Below are 20,343 nucleotides of genomic sequence, written 5' to 3'. Positions count from 1 at the left end.
CAACGGAACCTACAGTTTATTGTGGAATCCAAACTGCATTACAGTATACAGAAATGAATTTCTATCATCAGAAATAAATTCCTCTAATTCTTCATTTGCTGGCCGGAGAATCGAATGCAGGCCCAGCAGAGTGCTAGCCGAGAACGATACTGACCCGTCCAATGAGGAACTCGACTAGGTGTATGAGTGGTGAAGTGTTGTCCTTGTCTAAGAGAGCCCAGTAAGCTTATCCGAGCTTCTGATGCTGAAGCAGTCAGAAGACTGCCTTTTCTAGCAAATGAGTTGGTGTATTGGGCCCATGAGTTGAGGGGATCACAGGAGTCTAAGAACCTTATTCAGGGATCAGGTAATGGGAAACCTCACAGGATCTGACCTTTGCAGCGTAAAAGACTGGAAAATGGAATTAATTTTTCTGTATTATTAGAATAAACTCCAAACAGCAAGGCAAGGGGTCTGCCAATGCTGCCTTGTATGGCATGATTGTTGAACTAGCAAGGTGCTTGACCTCAAAAGATAATAAAACAGGTTTTGAGTCTCAATATGGGGGTAATCTAACCACATTTTCCATACAGACTAATATGTTGGATAGATGAAGTCTGTAGTTTTTGAACTAGGTACCTAGCAATGTTAGGCAAATAATCTTCACAGTAGACTAGATTTGAAATGCCATGTGAAGGTCACTGCTCAGAAGGGAAGATGCATAGACGACTTCTCCTCCTTCTGTCTGGGATAGAGCAACGGACAGCAATGGAATCTATTCTCTTGCCTGTTGTTGAAGAAATAAGGAACCAATGACAGTTTGGCTAATTCAGGGCTACAAGGGGTAGTGATTCCATTAAAAGCTAGTAGATTGTTCAAAACTTTAGAAAATTGGGACAATGAAGGAAAAAGGTATTTTTATATAAGTAACTTACCAAGTAATTTACATAGCCATAGTTTCTAACTAGTGTAGCAGCTTAAATTCAGAATTCACAGTAGCACTTAGATTGTTTAGTGTAGGTAACCAGTCTTGCCCACTAACAGGAATATTGTACAGTACTAGCAAAGACTTAGCAGACAACCTCGTTCTGTTTTTGCCGTGCTTGATGTAAAACATTGAGTACTTGCAGCAGCTTTGCTCATTATTTTCCAGTTGTATAACTGGATTTTGGTAAAGTATTACTGCTTATTTTTGAGTAGCCTTTAAGCTGAAAGCTTCTAGGAAAAGTTTTTTCTTGTTTTGTCATTTTAAGTTGATTCAAGTTCAACAGTTATTTCGATACTGTAGCGAATTTGCAATCAAGATTAAACATCTGCTTATCACACTTTCCAAATTGCTAATGTGGTCAGGTTGGCGATGTGACCCAGTTCTTATATTCCAGATGCAGCTTTGAATCTTGCTATGGACATTGGAATTTCTTCATATTCTTGAATTTGAACCTGAAACTTTCTAGTGACAGGTGTATCCTAAAAAGTATGAATAATTCAAGAAGAGCGTATTGTGGTTGTACGTTTAGAATTGAAACCTCACTCGTGTGTAAATTTTTGCTGGTGTGTATGCTGGGGGTAGGGCTTTGCTTGTCACATAGATCTGCCAGTTGAGACTTGAGCATCCATTGCCTTATGTTCCCCAGGCCAAATTCCCCTCTCCACTTGAGTGGATAGGGGGCTTTGGCACTGACCATATAGTTGTGTTTTTCATGTCACTTGACTCGCCCTCACCACTGCTGCTCATTAGCAGTCATAAAACCTTATAAGTGTCACTACCTCATTCATGCTTTTAAGTATGTGGTTGTGAGTGAACTCTGCAGTAAACCTGACAACATTAGTTGCTTTATACCACTACACAGGAGAATGCTCATTGGCAGTGTATACATGCTGCATCACTCACCCCTTTATCTTGTTAACATTACAGTATTGCTCTTCTGAATATTAAGGCTCTTTTTCTGTACCTCTTTCACACCATCTATCTAGCATTTTCTAGGTCTTCATACATTAAACAGACATTTCACATAAGTAATTTACCAAGTAATTACATAGCTATAGTTTCTAACTCGTACGGCCGCTTTTTATTTAAAAATCACGGTAGCACTTTGATTGTTTAGTGTAAAAAAAATTAAGTATATCTTAGTTTAACCAGACCACTGAGCTGATTAACAGCTCTCCTAGGGCTGGCCTGAAGGATTAGATTTATTTTTACGTGGCTAAGAACCAATTGGTTACCTAGCAATGGGACCTACAGCTTATTGTGGAATCCGAACCACATTGTAGCAAGAAATGAATTTTTATCACCAGAAACAAATTCCTCTTGTTCCTCACTGGCCGGTCGGAGATTCGAACTCGCGACCAACAGAGTGGTAGCTGAGAACGGAACCCACTCACGCAGGATTGTTTAGTGTAGGTGATAAGCCCCACCCACAAACAGGAGTACTGGAAACGGCTTAGCAGAAAACTTCATTCTGTTTCTGCTGGCTCTCGAGTAAAATAACGGGTGTGTGCAGCAGCTTTTGTTCATTGGTTTTCGGTTGAATAACTGAGTTTTGGTGAAGTATTATCGCTTATTTCGAGTACCTTTCAAGCTTTGATAGCTTTCACGATCAGTTTTTCTAGTTTTTTTTATTATTATGTCTGAATTGAGTTCATCTAGTTTTCACTACTGTAGCGAAGGGTGCAAAGCATTGATCAAATCTTCATATGACTCTCATATTATTTGCAGTAAGTATAGGGGGCAGTCATGTAGTAAGGAGAGAACTTTTGGTAAATACAGTGATTGGCCCGAGTGCCCACCGGCAAATGAGCTTAAGTGGAAGGTACGTACTTAAGTCTTGCCTAGACAAGTAAGTGATAATAAGAAGAATGCAGCCTCAGGTGCCGAGAAACTTGCTTCTCTTAGCCTAAATCTATACCTAACCTAGGTTAGAAGACAACCCTGCTATTCCTTCTTTCCCCCTTCCTGCTTTTTATCGTGCTATTAGCCCTCCTACTTTTAATCCACCTATTCCCGGCAGACAGCCACTGGAAAGGTGTCTTGACAGGAGAGTGTTATGCAAGCAGAGGAGGTGGGTTCTCGTCCCACTGGTTCTCCTAGATGAAGGTCTCTGTCATGCTCCCTTGAACCTGGGAGAACCATGGGAGGCCGGTGGGGTTTGCCCATATGTAGCTGCCCCCTCAGTGGAAACTGTTGCAAGCATATTCCAGGCATCAGCAGACAGCAGCTGGAAAGGCATCTTGGATGTGCACCAGCTGTTGTCCACCTCTCAGGCCCCAAGCCCGGACTGGAAGTGCCGCAGCGGCTTTCTAGATTCGTCTCGTCCACTGAAGGGGCATGCAGACGATGCTGGCCGCTCTTCTCCACTGCCCAGGAAGAGGTTCAAGGAGTCGGGTCGCAGCCCTCAACCTTCCTGCAGTGCATGGGACAGTCCGGAGTATTTCTCTCTCTCTTGAGTGTCTTGCTGTTGCGTGCCAGTATTTAGCTCCCAAGAGCCCAACAATCCTTCTCAGGCACCCATTGTCTTCGTGTAAGCACCCATCTTGTTCTGAGCGCCTGCCGCCAGCTCCCGAGCGCTTGGCACTTGCTCTTCCGAGCGCCCAGCACTAGCTCTTCAGTACCAGTCTCCTGCTCGGAGCACCAAGCTGCTTCCAACTGTGGGTCTCCCAGCCTATGCAGCTATCCTCCAATATTTGCCAGTTCCTCATTGGACAGATGGGTACCATTCTCAGCTAGCACGCTGCTGGTCCCATGTTCGATTCTCCAACCGGCCAATAAAGAATTAGAGGAATTTATTTCTGGTGATAGAAATTCATTTCCCACTATAATGTGGTTCGGATTCCACAATAAGCTGTAGGTCCCGTTGTTAGGTAACCAGTTTGTTCTTAGCCACGTAAAATAAATCTAATCTTTCGGGCCAGCCCTAGAAGGGCTGTTAATCAGCTCCATGATTTGGTTAAAGTAACGTATACTTTTCCCAGCTAGCCCTGGTCTCACCTGCCTCGACCTTCCTGATGAGGAGCCATCCAAATGACAGACCAGAACTCCCCACAATGGCGTTTTCCTGGTTTTCTAAGAAGGCACTCAAGGAGATTGAAGATTGACTTTCTGCTAAGAGAAGCAAGGTAAGGCTTCCTTTGCCTTTCCTCCCTTGTGCTTAATCCGTAGGGGTATCTTTCCTACACCACCGGGGAAGCTCCTTCTTCCCGACGCTCGGTGTTTTCATCAGCGAAAATTATCCTTTCGTCGGCAGAACTTGCCCACCTCGTCAAAGACCTCTTTGAGGTGTTTGAAGTTTTCAGTTTCTTGGACTGAACGATGGGAGCGCTAGCCAAGAAGATTGAAGATTGCAGTGATTTAGTTGGAGACTTCGCTTGGGATTGGCTAGGAGTCCTTTCTCTTGTAGACAAGACTATCAGGGTTGGCTCTTTTGGGTGTTTTGAAGAAAGAGGTTTATGGTGCTCCCTTTCCACTAAAGAAGTCACTCAGACCCAGAAGTTGGGCCTCCAAAGAAGTGACTTAGGATCTTTTGGTTTGTTCTTCCAAACACTCCAAGAATTCATCTGTGTTTGTTCATAAGATGGTCCCTCCTCCCCAGCAACATCCCTTTCGTGGGAGTAAGCCCAAGCCAAGCCTAGGACCCTCTCCAATACCCGCTCCTCGACCAGAACTGTCAAGAGGAGCTCAAATCCTTGCCCAAGAAGCGAGAAAGAAGTCCTCTGTGCACAAGTAGGAGCCAGACTTCTCAAGTTTTGGGAGAAGTGGAATCAGAGGGACAGAACAGTGGATTGTCAAGGTTTTGAGGGAAGGCTACTCCATTCTGTTCATGGAGAACCCCCCACACCCTTTAGTCCCTTTCCCCCACCTTTTGATGGCCTACTCAAGAGGCTAAGGAAAGCATATGGCCCTCTTGGAGGAGTTCTCCTCTCCCCTTCGAAAGAGAGCCATAGAAGAAGTCGAGAACATCAACTCAGAGGACTTCTACTACCGTCTAGTTGTGGTCCCCAAATCATCGGGGTTTGGAGACCACTCCTTAGTGTAAGCGCCCTCATTCTCTTCGTCCGGAAGACGAAGTTCCAGATGGAGACGAACTAGTCAGTCCTTTCGTCCATTCACCAGGGCGATTAGATGATAACCTTGGATATGCTGGATGCATACTTCCACATCCCCATCCATCCAGACTTCAGGAAGTTTCCAAGGTTAGTCTTCCAGGACACTCTCTCAGACGCCCCATGTCAGTGTCTAAGTGCCTGTCTCCTCTCGGAGGGCCCGGTGCCAGCTAAATTTTCCAGTTTCAGGCTCTTTGCTTCGGCCTCTCTACGACCCCTCAAGTGTCCACTCAAATCCTCACCCCTCTAGCAAGTGACTTCATTTAATAGGCATAAACATCAGTCTATATCTGGATGACTTGCCTCTTTGATCCCCTTTGAGGGAAAAGTGCACAAAGGACTTGAACTTCTTACTCAGGAACTGTGAATTATCATCAACCCTCAGAAGTCCCAGTTGGCCCTGTCGCAGGAGATCTATTTAGGGATGATTCTCAACTCTCGGACTTTCAGGCTTTTCCGTCTGCCAAGAGAATTGCCAGCTGCCTTGAAATGGTCCACAAGTTTCTAGCCCTTTCGTTTTGCTCGGTCCAACAGTGGATGAACCTGCTGGGCACTCTGTCATCCATCAAGACATTCGTCAAGTTAGGAAAACTTCATATGAGAGTTTTGCAGTTCTACCTCAAGGCCTACTGCGACAAAGAAACAGCTGGACACCTATCTGTTTCCCTTAAACCTGGGGGTCAAGTCGGACTGGCAATGGTGGCAGTCCGAACGAAGACTTCGGAAGGAAAGCCCTCCATCGTCTCTGCTCAGACCTAGACTTCTATTCAGGCTCCTCGGCTCTGGGTTAGGGAGTCCTCTTGGGGAACCAGGAAGTTTCCGGGATGTGGTCACTGGAAGAACAGAACCTTTACAGCAATGTCATCTGAAAGCAATTCATTTGGGGCTTCAGTGCTTCTCGACCCTAGTTCGCAACAAGACTTTGGTAGTCCATTAAGACAATACCACAGCCCTAACATACATACAAAAGCGAGGCAGCACTCAATCATTTTCTGTCTGCCAGACAGCGAGAGACCTACTGTGGACAGATCAAAACCTAGTGAGTCTAGGCACTCAGTTTATTCAGGGCAAACTAGATTTTCTGGTGGATGAACTGAGCCATCGAAAGTAGGCCCTTCCCACCGAGTGGACCCTGGATCTCCTGGTCTATTGGAATCTGTGAAACTATGGGGCTGGCTGACATTGGACCTATTTGCTACCTTAAGGAACCATCGCCTTCCTCTCTTTGGTGTTCTGGCCCCGGACCCTCTAGCATGGGCAACAGTCGCCATGCTGCAAGGTTGGTCTTACTTGGGCCTCTATGCCTTTCCACCCTTCAGCATGGCCAGGGAAGCGCTAAACAAGTCTTGGGCTCATTGCAGTGTTACAATGACTCTCATAGCCCCATTCTGGCCCATGAAAGAATGGTTCCAGGACCTGCTACGGTTGTGGGTGGACTTTCTGGGACTCTTCCCCAAAAACCATGCCTACTCAGACCACCTCACTTCAAGAGATACCAAAGGGTTGTCTGCTCTTGCCCTGACAGGCTTCAGACTGTCCAGAAGCTTGTCAGAGCAAAAGGGTTTTCAAGACGTGCTGCAGAGGCTATTGCAAGTTGCAGTCATCAGTTTTTTAGCCACGTCTACCAGACTAAATTGGCGATTTTCCAAAGCTGGTGTCTCAGACACAACGTCTTTTCTACTGAGACATCTGTGACCCAAATTGCGGATTTCCTCCTTTATCTGAGAAGATGTATGAATCTCTCGTCCTCCAATATTAAGAGGTATCAAGCTGTGCTTAGCTCAGTATTTAAACACAAGGGCCTGGTTCTTTCGTCAAACCCAGATCTTAACCTCATCAAGTCCTTTGATACGTCCAAGCAAAGGAAGGAAGATCCAGTCTCCTGGAACCTGGACATAGTGTTGAAGTGGCTGACAGGTCCCTCTTTTGAACCCCTACATTCCTCTTCTTGAAGAAACCTTACCCAGGAAGACTCGTCCTCTTGGCCTTGGCTACTGCTAACATATTTGAGAGATCAAAGGCTTTGATAAAAGGGTAGGTTTTTCACAAGGAGATGCAGTTTGCTACTTTACCCTTGGATTTTTAGCCAAGAACAAGGACCCATCCAAGCCCTGGCCCTGTTCTTTCTCCATTAAGAAATTTAATGGACTCCTTGGTTCTGAGAAAGAAGAGAATTCTTTGTCCTGCTAGGGCTTTTAGGTTTTACCTGAGCAGGATTAAGAAGATCAGAGGACCATCAAGTAACATCTAGTGCTCTGTCAAGAACCTGTCTCACCCTCGGAATAAGAAATCATTGTCCTTCTTCGTAAAAGACTTAATTTCTTAGGCTAACTCTCAGATTCAAGAGGACATTTTGCCTATAAAGTGAAAGCTCATGACATCAGGCAGTCTCTACCTCATTAGCTTTCCTGCACAATATGTCCCTCACCTCCATTCTGCAGTCAGCCTATGGAAAGTGCGAACCGATCTTTGCATCACTATTTGAAAGAAGTTGAAACAATGTTTGAAAATTGTAGTCCCTTGGGGACATTATCAGTGGCTGGCATGGTATTGGGGGAGGAAGCATAGGAATCTCTCTTTTTCTCCTACTATCTCTTTGCCTTGAAGTAAGGTGTCAAATTTTTGGGAGCCAGGGGGTACAATGTACCTGTAGTACCCACCGGTCTCAGTGGATGGGTTGGGGTGTTTTCAGTGAAGATGACAGTGTTGTCTGGTTGTTTTTTTTTTATTGGTACTGCACCCAGGGCAAGGGCACTTGCGTATGCTTTGCCAGCAATCGGGCCTATCCTCCACTGCAAGGCTCCTACTGAAGCAGAGATGACCCACAGCTCAACCACCACACCACTACAGATTAAGGTGAGCATTAACTAGAGGCAGTTTTCACCTGCAGTAGCTCTTTTACCAAGTAAGGAAATGACAAGCATTGTTTCAATGCTAGCAAATTTTCTATTTCAAAGTCATTACGATGCCTTGATGTTTTTTAATAGAATATGTCCATGTATCCCCCACCCCCATTTAGTGTGGGATTCAGCTATGTAATTACATGGTAAGTTACTTATATAAAAATGACATTTTCATAATACAGTAAAACTAAGTTTCATATACACTTGCCAAGTCATTACAAAATCGGAGCCTCCCCTTGTCCCCGTTGATAGACTTAAGGGCACAAACAGAATGAGGTTTTCTGCTGAGTCGTTTCCAGTACTGTACTCCCGTTAGCAGGTGGGGCTTGTCACCTACACTAATTAGTCAAAGTGCTACCGCAATTTTTTAAATAAAATGCTGCTGCACAAGTTAGAAATTTTAGCCATGTAATTACTTGGTAAGTATACTGTATATGAAACTTAATTTTATTATGAAAATATCATTTTCAGTTTTTAATTATCAATTCAGTGCCATTGACATTGATTTTTTTTTATAGTGTATGAACCATTTTATGCATACAGTCCTAGAAAAGTATTTAAATGTATCCTAGTACATGCACAACAAATATTCTCAAATAAATCTCAAATATATAAGTACAAATATGATACTGGACATTTTGTACTTTTGTTTCTAAATACAATTGCTTGTACTGTATTTTGACCCCAGGCTGCCATTTGCTATTTTATCTTCCATCTGAACTTTGGCTTTCCTCTTCTCCTTCCCTCTGCCTACATGCTCATAACCTTTTTACACGTGATTTTCTCTCCACTGACATGACCAAACCACTGTATTCTTCTTTCCTGGGCCTTCTTCGATACTTTCCCTACGTTATACCTCAACTGTTCCTCTAATAAATTCATTTCTGATCTTTCTCTTCTTGTGACTCCACACATCCATTTCAACATCCTCATCTCTGCCACATCCTTTTCCATTCTAAAGATGTCTTCATTGGTTATGTCTCGGCTCCGCAAATCATTGGTGGTGTGACTACACTGTGTATATGTTGACATACTGTACAGTATTCTTTGTCCTTTACTGAAAGTCTTGTGTCTTTGAGCCACATGCTGTATTAGTATTTTGTTTACAGTGAACCCCCCGTATTCGCGGGGGATGCGTCCCACACACCCCCGCGAATAGGTCAAATCCGCGAATGCTTAAAACCCCTCTAAAAACACATAGAACTGCCCATTTTGATAGGTTAAACCAAGAAAAACCCTGTAAAATTGCTTATACCTGAGTATTTTAATAGTTTTATCACAAAAAGTGCATTTATTCATGAAAATTATATGAAAATACAGTAATTAGTGAATATTTCTCAGTGAAAAATACCGCAAATAGGCAAATTTTCCACAAATGATGGCTAGATATGTTCCACAGAGAAACCCGCGAATGCGTGAGTCCGCGAACCATGAGAATGCGAATACGGGGGGTTTACTGTAGGCTAATGTAAATTTACAGTACCTGACTCTCAGGTGATGAACTTTGTGTTATAGCCTAAGAGATGGAAGTGTTGTAAGAGTGGATTACAATACTGCACAGGATGAATGTCATCACTAGAGTTTATATTGTAATTATGGTATACTGTAATGGTATTTTCCTCTCACTCCAGAATTAGGGTTAGTGTTTTGTCATGTATCTTGTACAGTGTTTGTGAAAAGAGCAGATATATTGAAAAATAACATAGTTCATTTAATTGAGAAGTAGAATACATGTACTTCTAAGTTCATGAGTGCATAATCTATTAATTTCAGATAAAAGTGTGGTAATGATTAATTTTCAAACTTTTATTGAAGTCTTTGGGACTGCTTGATTGTTAGTTTTTGTCAGAGAAATTGCTTAGATACTTTGTTAAATGAGTGTTTTTTACATAATAACGTTCAAACATATGTTATTAAGTTGAATATAAGCACAAAATACGATGAGCTTAATAGCGTTTTATTCTTTTTCAACCAGGATCAAGACAGTAAACATGCCTAGCTCCAACCGAGATGTAGTTCAGGAGTTGCAAGAAATACTAAAGCAGTGGGAAGAGGACCAAGCAGTTCCTACGAAGGACCCAACTCCTCACCTTATTAAATTGTGCCATCTCTTTGAAAGGGAAACAGTTAATTTTTTAAAAAAGGTTTGTAAAATCTTTATATATTTTGTATAGCCCATGTGTTGTCAAGTGGATCTACCTTGTTGCTTCTCATATATATTATTTGTGATGAATTTTACCTTCTGTTATAGAGAGCCTGCAAGTGTGTCTTCAACATTTTAGCTCTGTTCAGATTTGTCAAGCCACTTCAGCGGGTAGTTGTTGGTGCTTCACTGTTTTGGCTGTTGCTTTAGCATGGTATTGTGACTTTGGCTTTTGTTGGATAGAATGTCTTTCACAGGGAGCAAAGTCAAGAGCATCAGGTTTTGTAGAAATGATTTCTGTTTAAGCAGGATGTTTCATATAAGTAACTTACAAAGCAATTACATAGCTATAGTTTCCACTGTCACAGCAGCCTAATTTTAAAAAATTACGGTAGTGCTTCTATTGTTTTGTATAGGTGACTATCCCCCCCCCCCTATTGGGGAACACTAGGAACAACAAAGCAGAAGAGCTCAGTTTGTTTCTGCCAGCCTCTGACACAACATCAGATGTATGCAGCAGCTTATTTTGCTTCTTTCATTCGTATTTTGGTCGAATTTCACCAGGATTCGGAAGTACTCTTGCATTTGTTTAGCCTTCAAGCTTTTAGCTTTAGTCAGGTTTTCTAACCTTTTTTTTTTTTTATTAATTTACGTCGAACTGTAGCTCCTCCAGTATTTGTTAAAGTAGCAAAGGATGCAAGACTAGACTCACAAAATATGATTCACATACAATTTGTTCTAATTGTAGGGGGGAAAGCATGTATGAAAGATCTAACGTGGTGAATGCAAGGACAGGGATGATAGGAAATAGAAGGTTTTGCAATCCCATCTGGATAAACTGGATAGGGATAGGAAGAGGAAGGCGACAACTAGAGCTGAAAGTAGCTTTATGTCGCCTAGAATCTAATCCTAGTAATGTAGATGATATTACTATTCCTTCTTCCCTTGTTCCTCATCTTGTCTCCTATCACCAGCCCTCCTACTTTTGTACCACCTACTCTGCCCGGCTCCCATGCTTCCAACCCTGATCCCATTGCCAGTCTTGAATCCAGGTTCGATCACAAGTTAAACTTGGTTGTGAACACTGTTGCCTAGTGAGGGGCATCCGTAAAGGTCATTTTGGACAAAGTGCATCAAGATATTGTGTGTAGTGATAAGAGTGTTGTGCAAGTGGAGGAGGTGGCTGCTCGTCCTGCCCGGTGGGTTTTGCTCATGGGTACTGTAGTCGCCCCCTCAGTCGAGCCTGTTGCATATACCCAGGCTTTGACAGGCAGCTGTTTGAAAGGTGTCTCAGTGAATGTGCATCAGTTGTCCTCCAATTCTGAGGAATCCAGTTCCAACAAGAGGCACCGACAATGCTTCCCTGATGAGTCTCTTCCTCTTAAGAGACATGCAGATGACGTTTTCTGCTCTTCTCCGCTGCCCTGTAAGGGGTTTAAGGAACCACCTCACAGCCCTCAGCCATCCTGCAGCGCATGGGACGGCCCGGAGAATGTTTCTCTTGATTGCTGTGCTGTGGATCGCCAGTATTTGGCTCCCGAGCACCAAGAGCCGCCCATTGTCTCACAAGTGCCCCGATGTCTTCTCCCGAGCGCCCGTCGCCTACTCCCAAGTGCCCGGCACCAGCTCCCGAGTGTTCGGCACCAGCTTTCGAGCGCCTGGCTCCTGCTCTTAAGCATTTAGTTCCAGCTTCAGTTTTTTCTGTGCCCACTGTGGATGATCCATCCTTGGCACTCATCAAATGTCAGTTGGCCGATATCATGGGCTTATTGCAGAAAGCTCCGACTTTTTCTGTACCGACGAAGGACTTGTCTCCTTTTTCCAATCTTCTTAGACAAAGAGGAGTTAGGCCAAGAGCCTACCCCCCCAGCGTATGCAGCTCTTCTTAGGTATTTCCTGGTGAGCTTCCCTTCATTTTTATGCGCCAGCTGTTCCAGTCTCACTTGCTTCAACTTTCCTGATGAGGAACCAAATTGATGTCAGTGCTCAGCTTCCCAAGGTGGGTCTTTCCTCCTCTTCAAGAAAAGCCCTTAAAGAGGTTGGAGATTGGCTCTCTGTGAAGAGGGAGCAGGGTAAGACTTCCTTCACCTTTCCTCTTTCTAGGTTAACGCGTAGGAGATACCTGTCATACGCCACCAGCGAAGCTCCTCCTTAGGGAGTCACTGCCTCCTCCCAGAGAGACTTCTCCAGTCTCACCTCATCGACTCTGCACAACATTCAGCCTTTTCGTTGACCGAACTGGATTGTCTTGTGAAGAAGATTTTTAAGGTATTTGAGATATTCAGTTTTCTGGACTGGATGGTTGGATCCCTTGCCAAGATGATGGAGGACTGTGCAGACTTGGCAGGAGGCTTCACTTCAGACTGGCTTGGTGTGCTGTTCTGCTCAGACAAAGCCATCAGAGATGGCTCTCTGGAATTTGCTGCTCTTTTCTCTCTGGGAGTCTTCAAGAAGAGAGAATTGTGATGCTCCTTCACGACCAAAGGAATCACTTCTACACAAAAGTTAGCCCTGCTTTTCTCTTTTTTGGACCATCATCACCTTTATCCCCAGGCCACGGTTAAGGAGATAGCTATGGACCTTCAGAAAAAGTCTATGCAGGACCTTATGGCGCAGTCCTCTAAGTGGCCTAAAGAGCCATCCTCATTTGGTGCCAAGTCAGTCTCTCCTCTCCAACAACAGCCCTTTCGTGGGAGTAGACAAAAGTTTCGTTTCAACCGAAGTCCTGCTCCAATGTACGTTTTTCGGCCAGAGCAGTCAAAAGGACCTCTGCTAAACCTTCTCCCAAGAAGTGAAGATACAGTCCTTCGTCCACCAGTAGGAGCCAGACTTCTTCATTTTTTGGAGAGGTGGAGTGTCAGAGGAGCGGAACAGTGGATAGTCAAGGTCCTGAAGGAGGAATACTGCATCCCATTCAGGGAGAATCCACCTTTAGTCACTACTCCCATTGTATTGACTGCCTACTCGAAAGGCTCCGAAAAGTATTCGGTCCTTTTAGAGGAAGTCTCATTCCTCCTTCGGAAGAGTGCCATAGTGGAAGTAGAGGATCTCTACACTGAAGGTTTTTACAACCGTCTTTTCTTAGTTCCCAAGTCATTGGGGGGTTGGAGACCTGTCCTCGATGTCAACGCTCTGATTTTCGTCCAGAAGTTGAAGTTCAAGATGGAGACGAACCAGTCGGTACTATCATCCATTCACCAGGGTGATTGGATGATTACCCTCAACATGCAGGACTCATGCTTCCATGTCCCCATCCATCTGGATGCCAGGAAGTACCTCAGGCTCATTGTCGAGGACAGATTTTTTTCAATTTCAGGCCCTGTGCTTCAGCCTCTCTACAGCTCCTCAAGTTTTCACACAAGTTCTCGCCATTCTTGCAAAATGGCTCCATCTTCTAGGCATCAACATCTGCCTCTACCTGGATGACTGGCTCCTCCAATCACCGAAGGAGAAGTGTATGAAAGATCTTCAGAAGACCCTTCTGTTAACTCAAGAACTGGGAAGTCTGATCATCCTGCAGAAGTCGCAGCTGATTCCGACTCAAAAGATTCTTTATTTAGGGATGATGATCAACTCTTGGAGTTTTCAGGTTTTTCCATCCCCCAAGAGAGTCGATTCCTGCCTTCAGACTGTCCGCAGTCTTCTCTCCCTTCTGTCTTGCTTGGCCAATCAATGGATGAGTCTAGTGGGAACTCTTACCTCCATCAAGTAATTTGTTAAGTTTGGTAGGCTCCATATGAGAGTCATGCAGTTCTTTCAGAAAGCCGACTGGAACAGGAGAACACACCCGGACTTCTTTGTGCTCCCCATCACGACGGAAATCAAGTTGGACCTGCGATGGTGGCTGTCCGAAGGAAGACTTTCAGGAGGAAAGTCTCTGCTTCCTTTGAGCCCCAACCTAGACTTTTACTGAGATGCCTCGGTTCTAGGTTGGGGAGTCCTTCTGGGAAGCATGGAAGTTTCTGGGACATGGTCCCCAGAACAGAAGAACCCTCACATCAGTCTAAAGGAATTGAAGGCCATGGATTAAGGCCTTCAATCCTTCTCAAACATGATCATCAATAAACAAAACATTAGTGAGCCATTCGGACAACACCACTGCTGTTTCCTACATCTGGAAGCAAGGCGGGACTCACTCCCGCTCCCTCTGCTAGGCGGCAAAGGACCTCCTGCTTTGGGTGGACCAGAATTGAGTGCAACTTGTCACTTGATTCATACAAGGGAAAATGAATGTGTTGGAGAACAAACTGAGAAGTTCATAAACAGGTCCTCCCCACAGAGTGGACCCTGGACCCCCTGGTCTGCATCAAATTTTGGAAACTGTGGGGCAGACCAACCTTGGACGTGTTCTCCACCTCGAGGAATCATCGCCGTTCTCTCTTGTGTTCTCTGGCCCCAGACCCGCTGGCATGGGCGACAGACGCCATACTTCAGGATTGGTCAAACTTAGGCCTCTATGCATGCCCGCTGTTCAGCGTGGTCAGGGAAGTGCTGAACAAATTCTGTTCCAACTCATTCAGAACAAGTAGAGCATTTCAAATCATAAGTGTTATCGTTTAGCCTAAGCAATTTGAAATGTACTAACCTAATTGTAGCGTAAGTCTTATACTGTGACACCTAGGTTACTTCACTCATATGCTATTCCAAATTGCAATTAAAACACTGCATTGCATTGTGTATACTGTATTAGTCTAAGACATGAAATGATATAAACTTAGTGTTATTTGAAATGGTGCATTTAATAGTCCTGGCTTGAATTAGAATCAGATTGGCATGAGCTTGTGCCAATCTGATTCGCAACCCTCACCCAAAGCACACCTCAAGAAATTCTTCTTACATTTAGATATGCATATCTCCTAAAGGAATTTCCCTAAATGAACTTTAGGATGAAAAGGAATACTTAAGTGAACGTGGAGGCACTGACAATTATGGCTCTATTCCCTTTTCTTGAGTCCTTATTAGTTCTACACTGCACCAAGTCTGTGACAAGACTGCTCTCACAACCATTGCCACCCAACACAAAATGTTTGACTAACTACCGGACAAACAACTGATGCTAGTAGTTATTACTAAATACAAACACAACAAAGCATTATATCTTTCTTCTTTATAATACGCATTTCCACTTACATAAATTTAGAAAGAATACATAAGACTATACCACAACTTGTGGAAAAGTACAATCTCTCTTGTTGAAGTTTTGACAAAATTCCAGTCACATCACAACATGACGAGGACTGGTTGCTCTGTTCTGGCCTCTGAAAGATTGGTTCTCGGACCTTTTGAGACTCGTCAAAGCGAAGAGCTTTTCAAGACCAGCTGCAGAAGCTATTGCAAGATGTAGACGTCAGTCTTCTTGTAAAATCTACCAAACCAAGTGGGCTGAGTAATAGCAAACCAAGTGGGCAGTCTTCCGCAGATGGTGTAACAAACATAACATCTCATCTTCTAAGACATCTGTGACTCAGATATCAGGTTTTCATCTCTATCTAAGGGTTTCTAGGGGTTATTGTCTTCCACCATTAGAGGATATAGAGCCATGCTTAGTTTCATTTTTAAACACAAAGGTCTAGATCTGTCATCTCACCAGAATCTTAGCAACCTCATCAAGTCTTTCAACACTTCCAAAGAGACGATGGTAAACTCTGTATCTTGGAATCTTGATGTGGTTCTGAAGTGGTTAATGGGCCCCTCTTTCAAGCCACTTCGTTCCATGTGTCTCAGGAACCTGACTGGAAAGACTCTATTCTTTGTTGCTTTGCGCCAACAAACTTCAGGCCATCGACAAGAGGGTAGGATTCGCTCATGGAGATGCAGTTTGCTCTTTTACTCTGTTTCCTGGCCAAGAGTGAGTTACCATCAAAGCCCTGGCTTTGTTCTTTCACTATTAAGAAAATGATGGAAATCCTTGGACCAGGGGAGGAGGAGAGTCCTTTGCACTGTTAGGGCCTGAAGGTGTTACTTGGACAAGACTGAGAGGATCAGAGGACCATCCAGCAATCTCTGGTGCGCTGTCAAGAATCCTTCCCACCCCCTTTCTAAGAATGCATTGTCGTTCTTAAGGGACCTTATTACCGAAGCACATTCTTGGGCCCAAGAGGACATCTTGCCTTCCTTTAAGGTGAAAGCCTGTGACATCAGACCGGTCGCTACCTTATTTTCTTTCTGGCATTATATGTCCCTCTCTTCTGTTTTACAGTCAACTTACTGGAGGTGTAAGTCAATCTTTGCATCGCACTATTTAAGAGAAGTAGAAACAGTGTTCGAAAACTGCAGTACCCTAGGGCCTATATCAGTGGCTGGCATGGTACTGGGGGAAGAAGCGTAGGAAGCATTCCTTTTATCCTCTATCTCTGCCTTGATGTAGGGTGTTGAGTCATGGGGGAGCTTGCGGGTACTATTTACCTGGAGTGCCCACCAGTTTCAGAGGATGGGTTGTTGTTTTTATTTCAGTGTAGGTGACAGCATTGTCTGGTTGTTGTATGTGGGGGCAAGGGCATCTGTTTTTAAGCCTTGTTAGCCATCGTACATATCCTTCACCGCAAAGCTCCCACCCAAAGTAGAGGTGCCCCAAGTCTATACTGCCACACCACTGCAGGTTAAGATGAGCATCGACCAGAGGTAGTATTTACCTGCAGTAGCTCTCTTAACAGGTAAGGAAGCAACAAGCATTTTATCAATGCTGGCAAATCTTCTATTTCAAATTCATTACCATAGCTTGATGTTTTTGTACATGCAACTTACCCGTCAGATATATACTTAGCTATAGTCTCCGACGTTCCCGACAGAATTTCAAAACTCGCGGCACACGCACAGGTAGGTCAGGTGATCAACCATACCCGCCGCTGGGTGGCGGGAATAGGAACCATTCCCGTTTTCTAATCAGATTTTCTCTGTCGCTGGTTCCGGCAACATCTGTTGTTGGTTCCTCCTGCTTTGATTTTCGTTTCTCGCTTGCTGAGGATCTTTTGGCCTGATTTTGGTGACGTTATTTGGATCTTTGGTTTGGCATACGCTATTGTGGACTGTTTTTTGGATTTGCTTTTGGATTGTTCATTAAGATGTCTGACGTTAATGTTTCGCCTGTGTTCCGTGTGTGTGCTAGGCAAGAATGTAAGGTGAGGTTGCCGAAAGCTTCGGTAGACCCTCACACTGTATGTATGAGGTGTAGGGGGAATGATTGTTCTTCGGACAATAGGTGCAAGGAGTGTGAGAAATTGTCTGATCAGGAATGGAAGGTTTTGTCTTCTTATCTGAAGAAGCTTGAAAAGGATAGAGTTAGGAAGGCTTCCTCCAGAAGCTCGAGTAGGTCTCGCTCTGCTGAGCATGATTTAGAAATTAACCCAGTAGACTCTCCTAATCCTTTGGTTTCAGCCCCTTCTCCCTTCATCGAACCTGTGGATTCGTCCTCTGAAATGGCTGCGATGAAAGCGGAACTTCTTCGTGTGAAATCGCAACTGCGTGCGATGAAGGAAGGTAAGAGTGACAGTGATATGTGCAGTGTCCCCAGTGTAGTGGAGGGGGCGTCTGATCGGCTCCGCATTGCTCCTAGGCCTAGACCTCTTCCAAACTCCCAGGACCAGTGGAGGAGGAATGTCGAAAGCCGCAGGGAGGATGTAGAGCATCCCCAACGATCAGGCGTCCCTTCGGCAGATCCTGTTGTTGCGTCCCAGGCTGCCTTGGATCGCCATAGAAAAGGCATCCTGAAAAAGTGTTTCTCGTCGTCTGACGCGTCTTCTCCGAGACGTGGTTGGAGTTCGGCTGAGGAGTCGCGCCCTTTGAAGAGATCTTGGAAGGCTCCTAGAGTAGAGCGTTTGGACTCGAGCCCTGAGCGCTTCCCGGAGGATTCTCCTATTGTCAGGAAGAGAGCTCAGATCCCCTCCTCCTCTCCATCAGGGGTGAAGGATTCGACGAAGAAGATTTTGATCGGCCTCCAGGAGCAGTTATCGGCGCTTGTTGGATCTCTTGCTAAGGACTCCTCTTCTCGTAGGAAGGATGACTTTCTTCCTGTCAAGAGTTCCAGGAAGCTCTCGTCTTCAACTCGTCGCTCTTCTCCTGCCAAGCTTCCTTCTTCCAGCAAGTTTTCTTCGTCTCGTAGACGCTCTTCGCCGAACAGGCGCCAGTCTCCCAGCAGGCGCACTTCTTCCAGGCGCTCGTCATCGGAGAGAAGCGCCTCTCCTTCCAGGCGCTTGTCTTACCTCACTGTACTTCTCCTTTGGGCAGGCGCTGGCGTCGTCTTCCAAGCTCCCCCTTCCGGCAGACGCCGCTCTCTACCAAGCGCCCTCGTTTTAGGGCCTCCTCTCTGGAAGGCTCTCATCAGTGGACAGGACCCCTCTCCTGACAGGCGCCCGTCCGGGTCAGGCGCCATTCTCCTGGTAGGCGCTCTTCGTTGGATAGGAGTGCTTCTCCTTCCAGGCTCGCTTCTCCTGATAGGCGCTCTTTTTCTCTTAAGCCTTCCTCTCCGCCTGCTGCTTTGGAGGAAGTTTCAGAAGAGGATTCTCCTAAGGACGCTGGAGTTTCGGATTACAAACGGTTGGCTTCGGTTTTAATTCAGGAGTTTGGAGATTCTCTTTGTCATGCTGCCCCTCCTTCTCCGGGATCTTTGTGGGACAGCACCAAGTCAACTAGACCCTCTTCGTTTGTCAAGATGCGCCCTACGATTTCGATGAGGAAGGCCTTTAAAGGAGTCGGGGAGTGGATGCAATCTAAGAAGGATGCAAGCAAGACGGTTTTCTCTTTCCCTCCTTTGAAACTTTTGGGAAAATCAGGAATGTGGTATGAGACCAAGGAGCCTATGGGGTTGGGGCTCCCCACATCTGCTGACGCAGATTTCTCTAATCTGGTTGACTCCTCCAGGAGACTTTCCCTTTCTTCAGCGAAGGCGACTTGGGGAATGAGTGAAATGGATCATCTCCTCAAGGGTCTTTTTAGAGTTGTGGAGGTCTTCAACTTTATGGATTGGTCTCTTGGAGCCTTGGCCAACAGGACTCGGGATCCCGAATTCCTGTGTTTGGATGACTTCGTGAGTGTTTTGTCTTGCTTGGACAAAGCAGTGAGGGACGGTTCCTTGGAAGTCGCTGCCTTATTCGGAGCTGCTATTCTGAAGAAGAGGTCAGTATTCAGCTCTTTCCTCACGAAGTCTGTGTCTCCTCTTCAGAGATCCTCTCTTCTGTTTGCTCCTTTTTCTCCTCACCTTTTTCCTCAAAATTTGGTGAAGGAGATTTCTCGCTAGTTATCTGAAAAGGCGACACAGGACCTTTTGGCCCAGTCATCGAAGAGGGTCAGACCTGCCGTCCCTTTCGCCAAGAAGGAGAAGGCTCCTTTCAGGAGCCCTTTTCGAGGTGGTCCTTCGTCCAGATCCTCCTTCAGGAGCAAAAGACCAGAGAGAAGAGGAAGGTCTTCCTCTCGTCCTATCAGAAGGACCAAATGAAGAACGAGTACTCCAGACGACAGTGGGTGCCAGACTGCTACAATTCGCGAGGTCTGGGCACAGAGAGGGGCGGACGACTGGTCCCTCTCCATTTTAAGAAGAGGCTACCTTATCCCCTTCAGGGAAAGTCCTCCTTTAACATCAACTCCCAGGAGTTATCCGCCAGCTACAGGGATCCCATCAAGAACCAGGCTCTTTTTCTAGCAGTGGAACAAATGTTAGAAAAGGAAGCAATAGAACTGTTCAAGACCTCCATTCCCCGGGTTTTACAACCGTCTTTTTCTGGTTCCGAAATCCTCGGGGTTGGAGACCGGTTCTGGATGTAAGCGCCCTGAATTTCTTCGTAATCAAGACGAAATTCAAAATGGAGACTACCTCTTCGGTTCTTGCAGCTCTTCGTCCAGGGGATTGGATGGTCTCCTGGACCTGCAGGACGCTTTACTTCCACATTCCCATTCATCCCTCGTCAAGAAAGTTCCTGAGGTTCGTGATTCGGGAAAAGTTTTTCAATTCAGGTCCCTGTGCTTGGTCTTTCGACGGCCCCACAAGTGTTCACGGGCATCTTAAGGAATGTGGCACGCTGGCTTCACTTAGAGGGAGTGAGGATATCAATGTATCTCGACGATTGGCTGATTCGAGCTCAATCAAAGGACAGTTGTCTGGAGTACTTGTCGATCACCCTAAATATGACACAGTCCCTTGGACTATTAGTAAACCTACAGAAATCCCAGGTTGTTCCGCAGCAGAGCATTGTTTACCTGGGGATTCTGATGGATTCTCGGGATTTTCTA

General features: G+C 45.1%; 1 protein-coding gene across 4 annotated transcripts in view; it reads left to right on the top strand.

Annotated features, from left to right (window-relative positions):
- Positions 1-20,343, top strand: part of mahj (LisH and WD40 domain-containing protein mahjong) — a 205,111-nt gene that overhangs the window by 8,769 nt on the left and 175,999 nt on the right. For all 4 annotated transcript variants that reach the window (XM_067082944.1, XM_067082943.1, XM_067082941.1 and 1 more), the window contains one exon: positions 9,955-10,123. In XM_067082944.1, coding sequence (XP_066939045.1) covers positions 9,971-10,123 — 153 coding nt within the window. In that variant the 5' untranslated portion in view covers positions 9,955-9,970. The remainder of the gene's footprint in view (positions 1-9,954; positions 10,124-20,343) is intronic.

The sequence above is a fragment of the Macrobrachium rosenbergii genome, chromosome 40, assembly GCF_040412425.1.
Source record: "Macrobrachium rosenbergii isolate ZJJX-2024 chromosome 40, ASM4041242v1, whole genome shotgun sequence".
In the NCBI taxonomy this organism is placed as follows: Eukaryota; Metazoa; Arthropoda; class Malacostraca; order Decapoda; family Palaemonidae; genus Macrobrachium; species Macrobrachium rosenbergii.
This window is presented reverse-complemented; position numbering and strand designations above follow the sequence as displayed.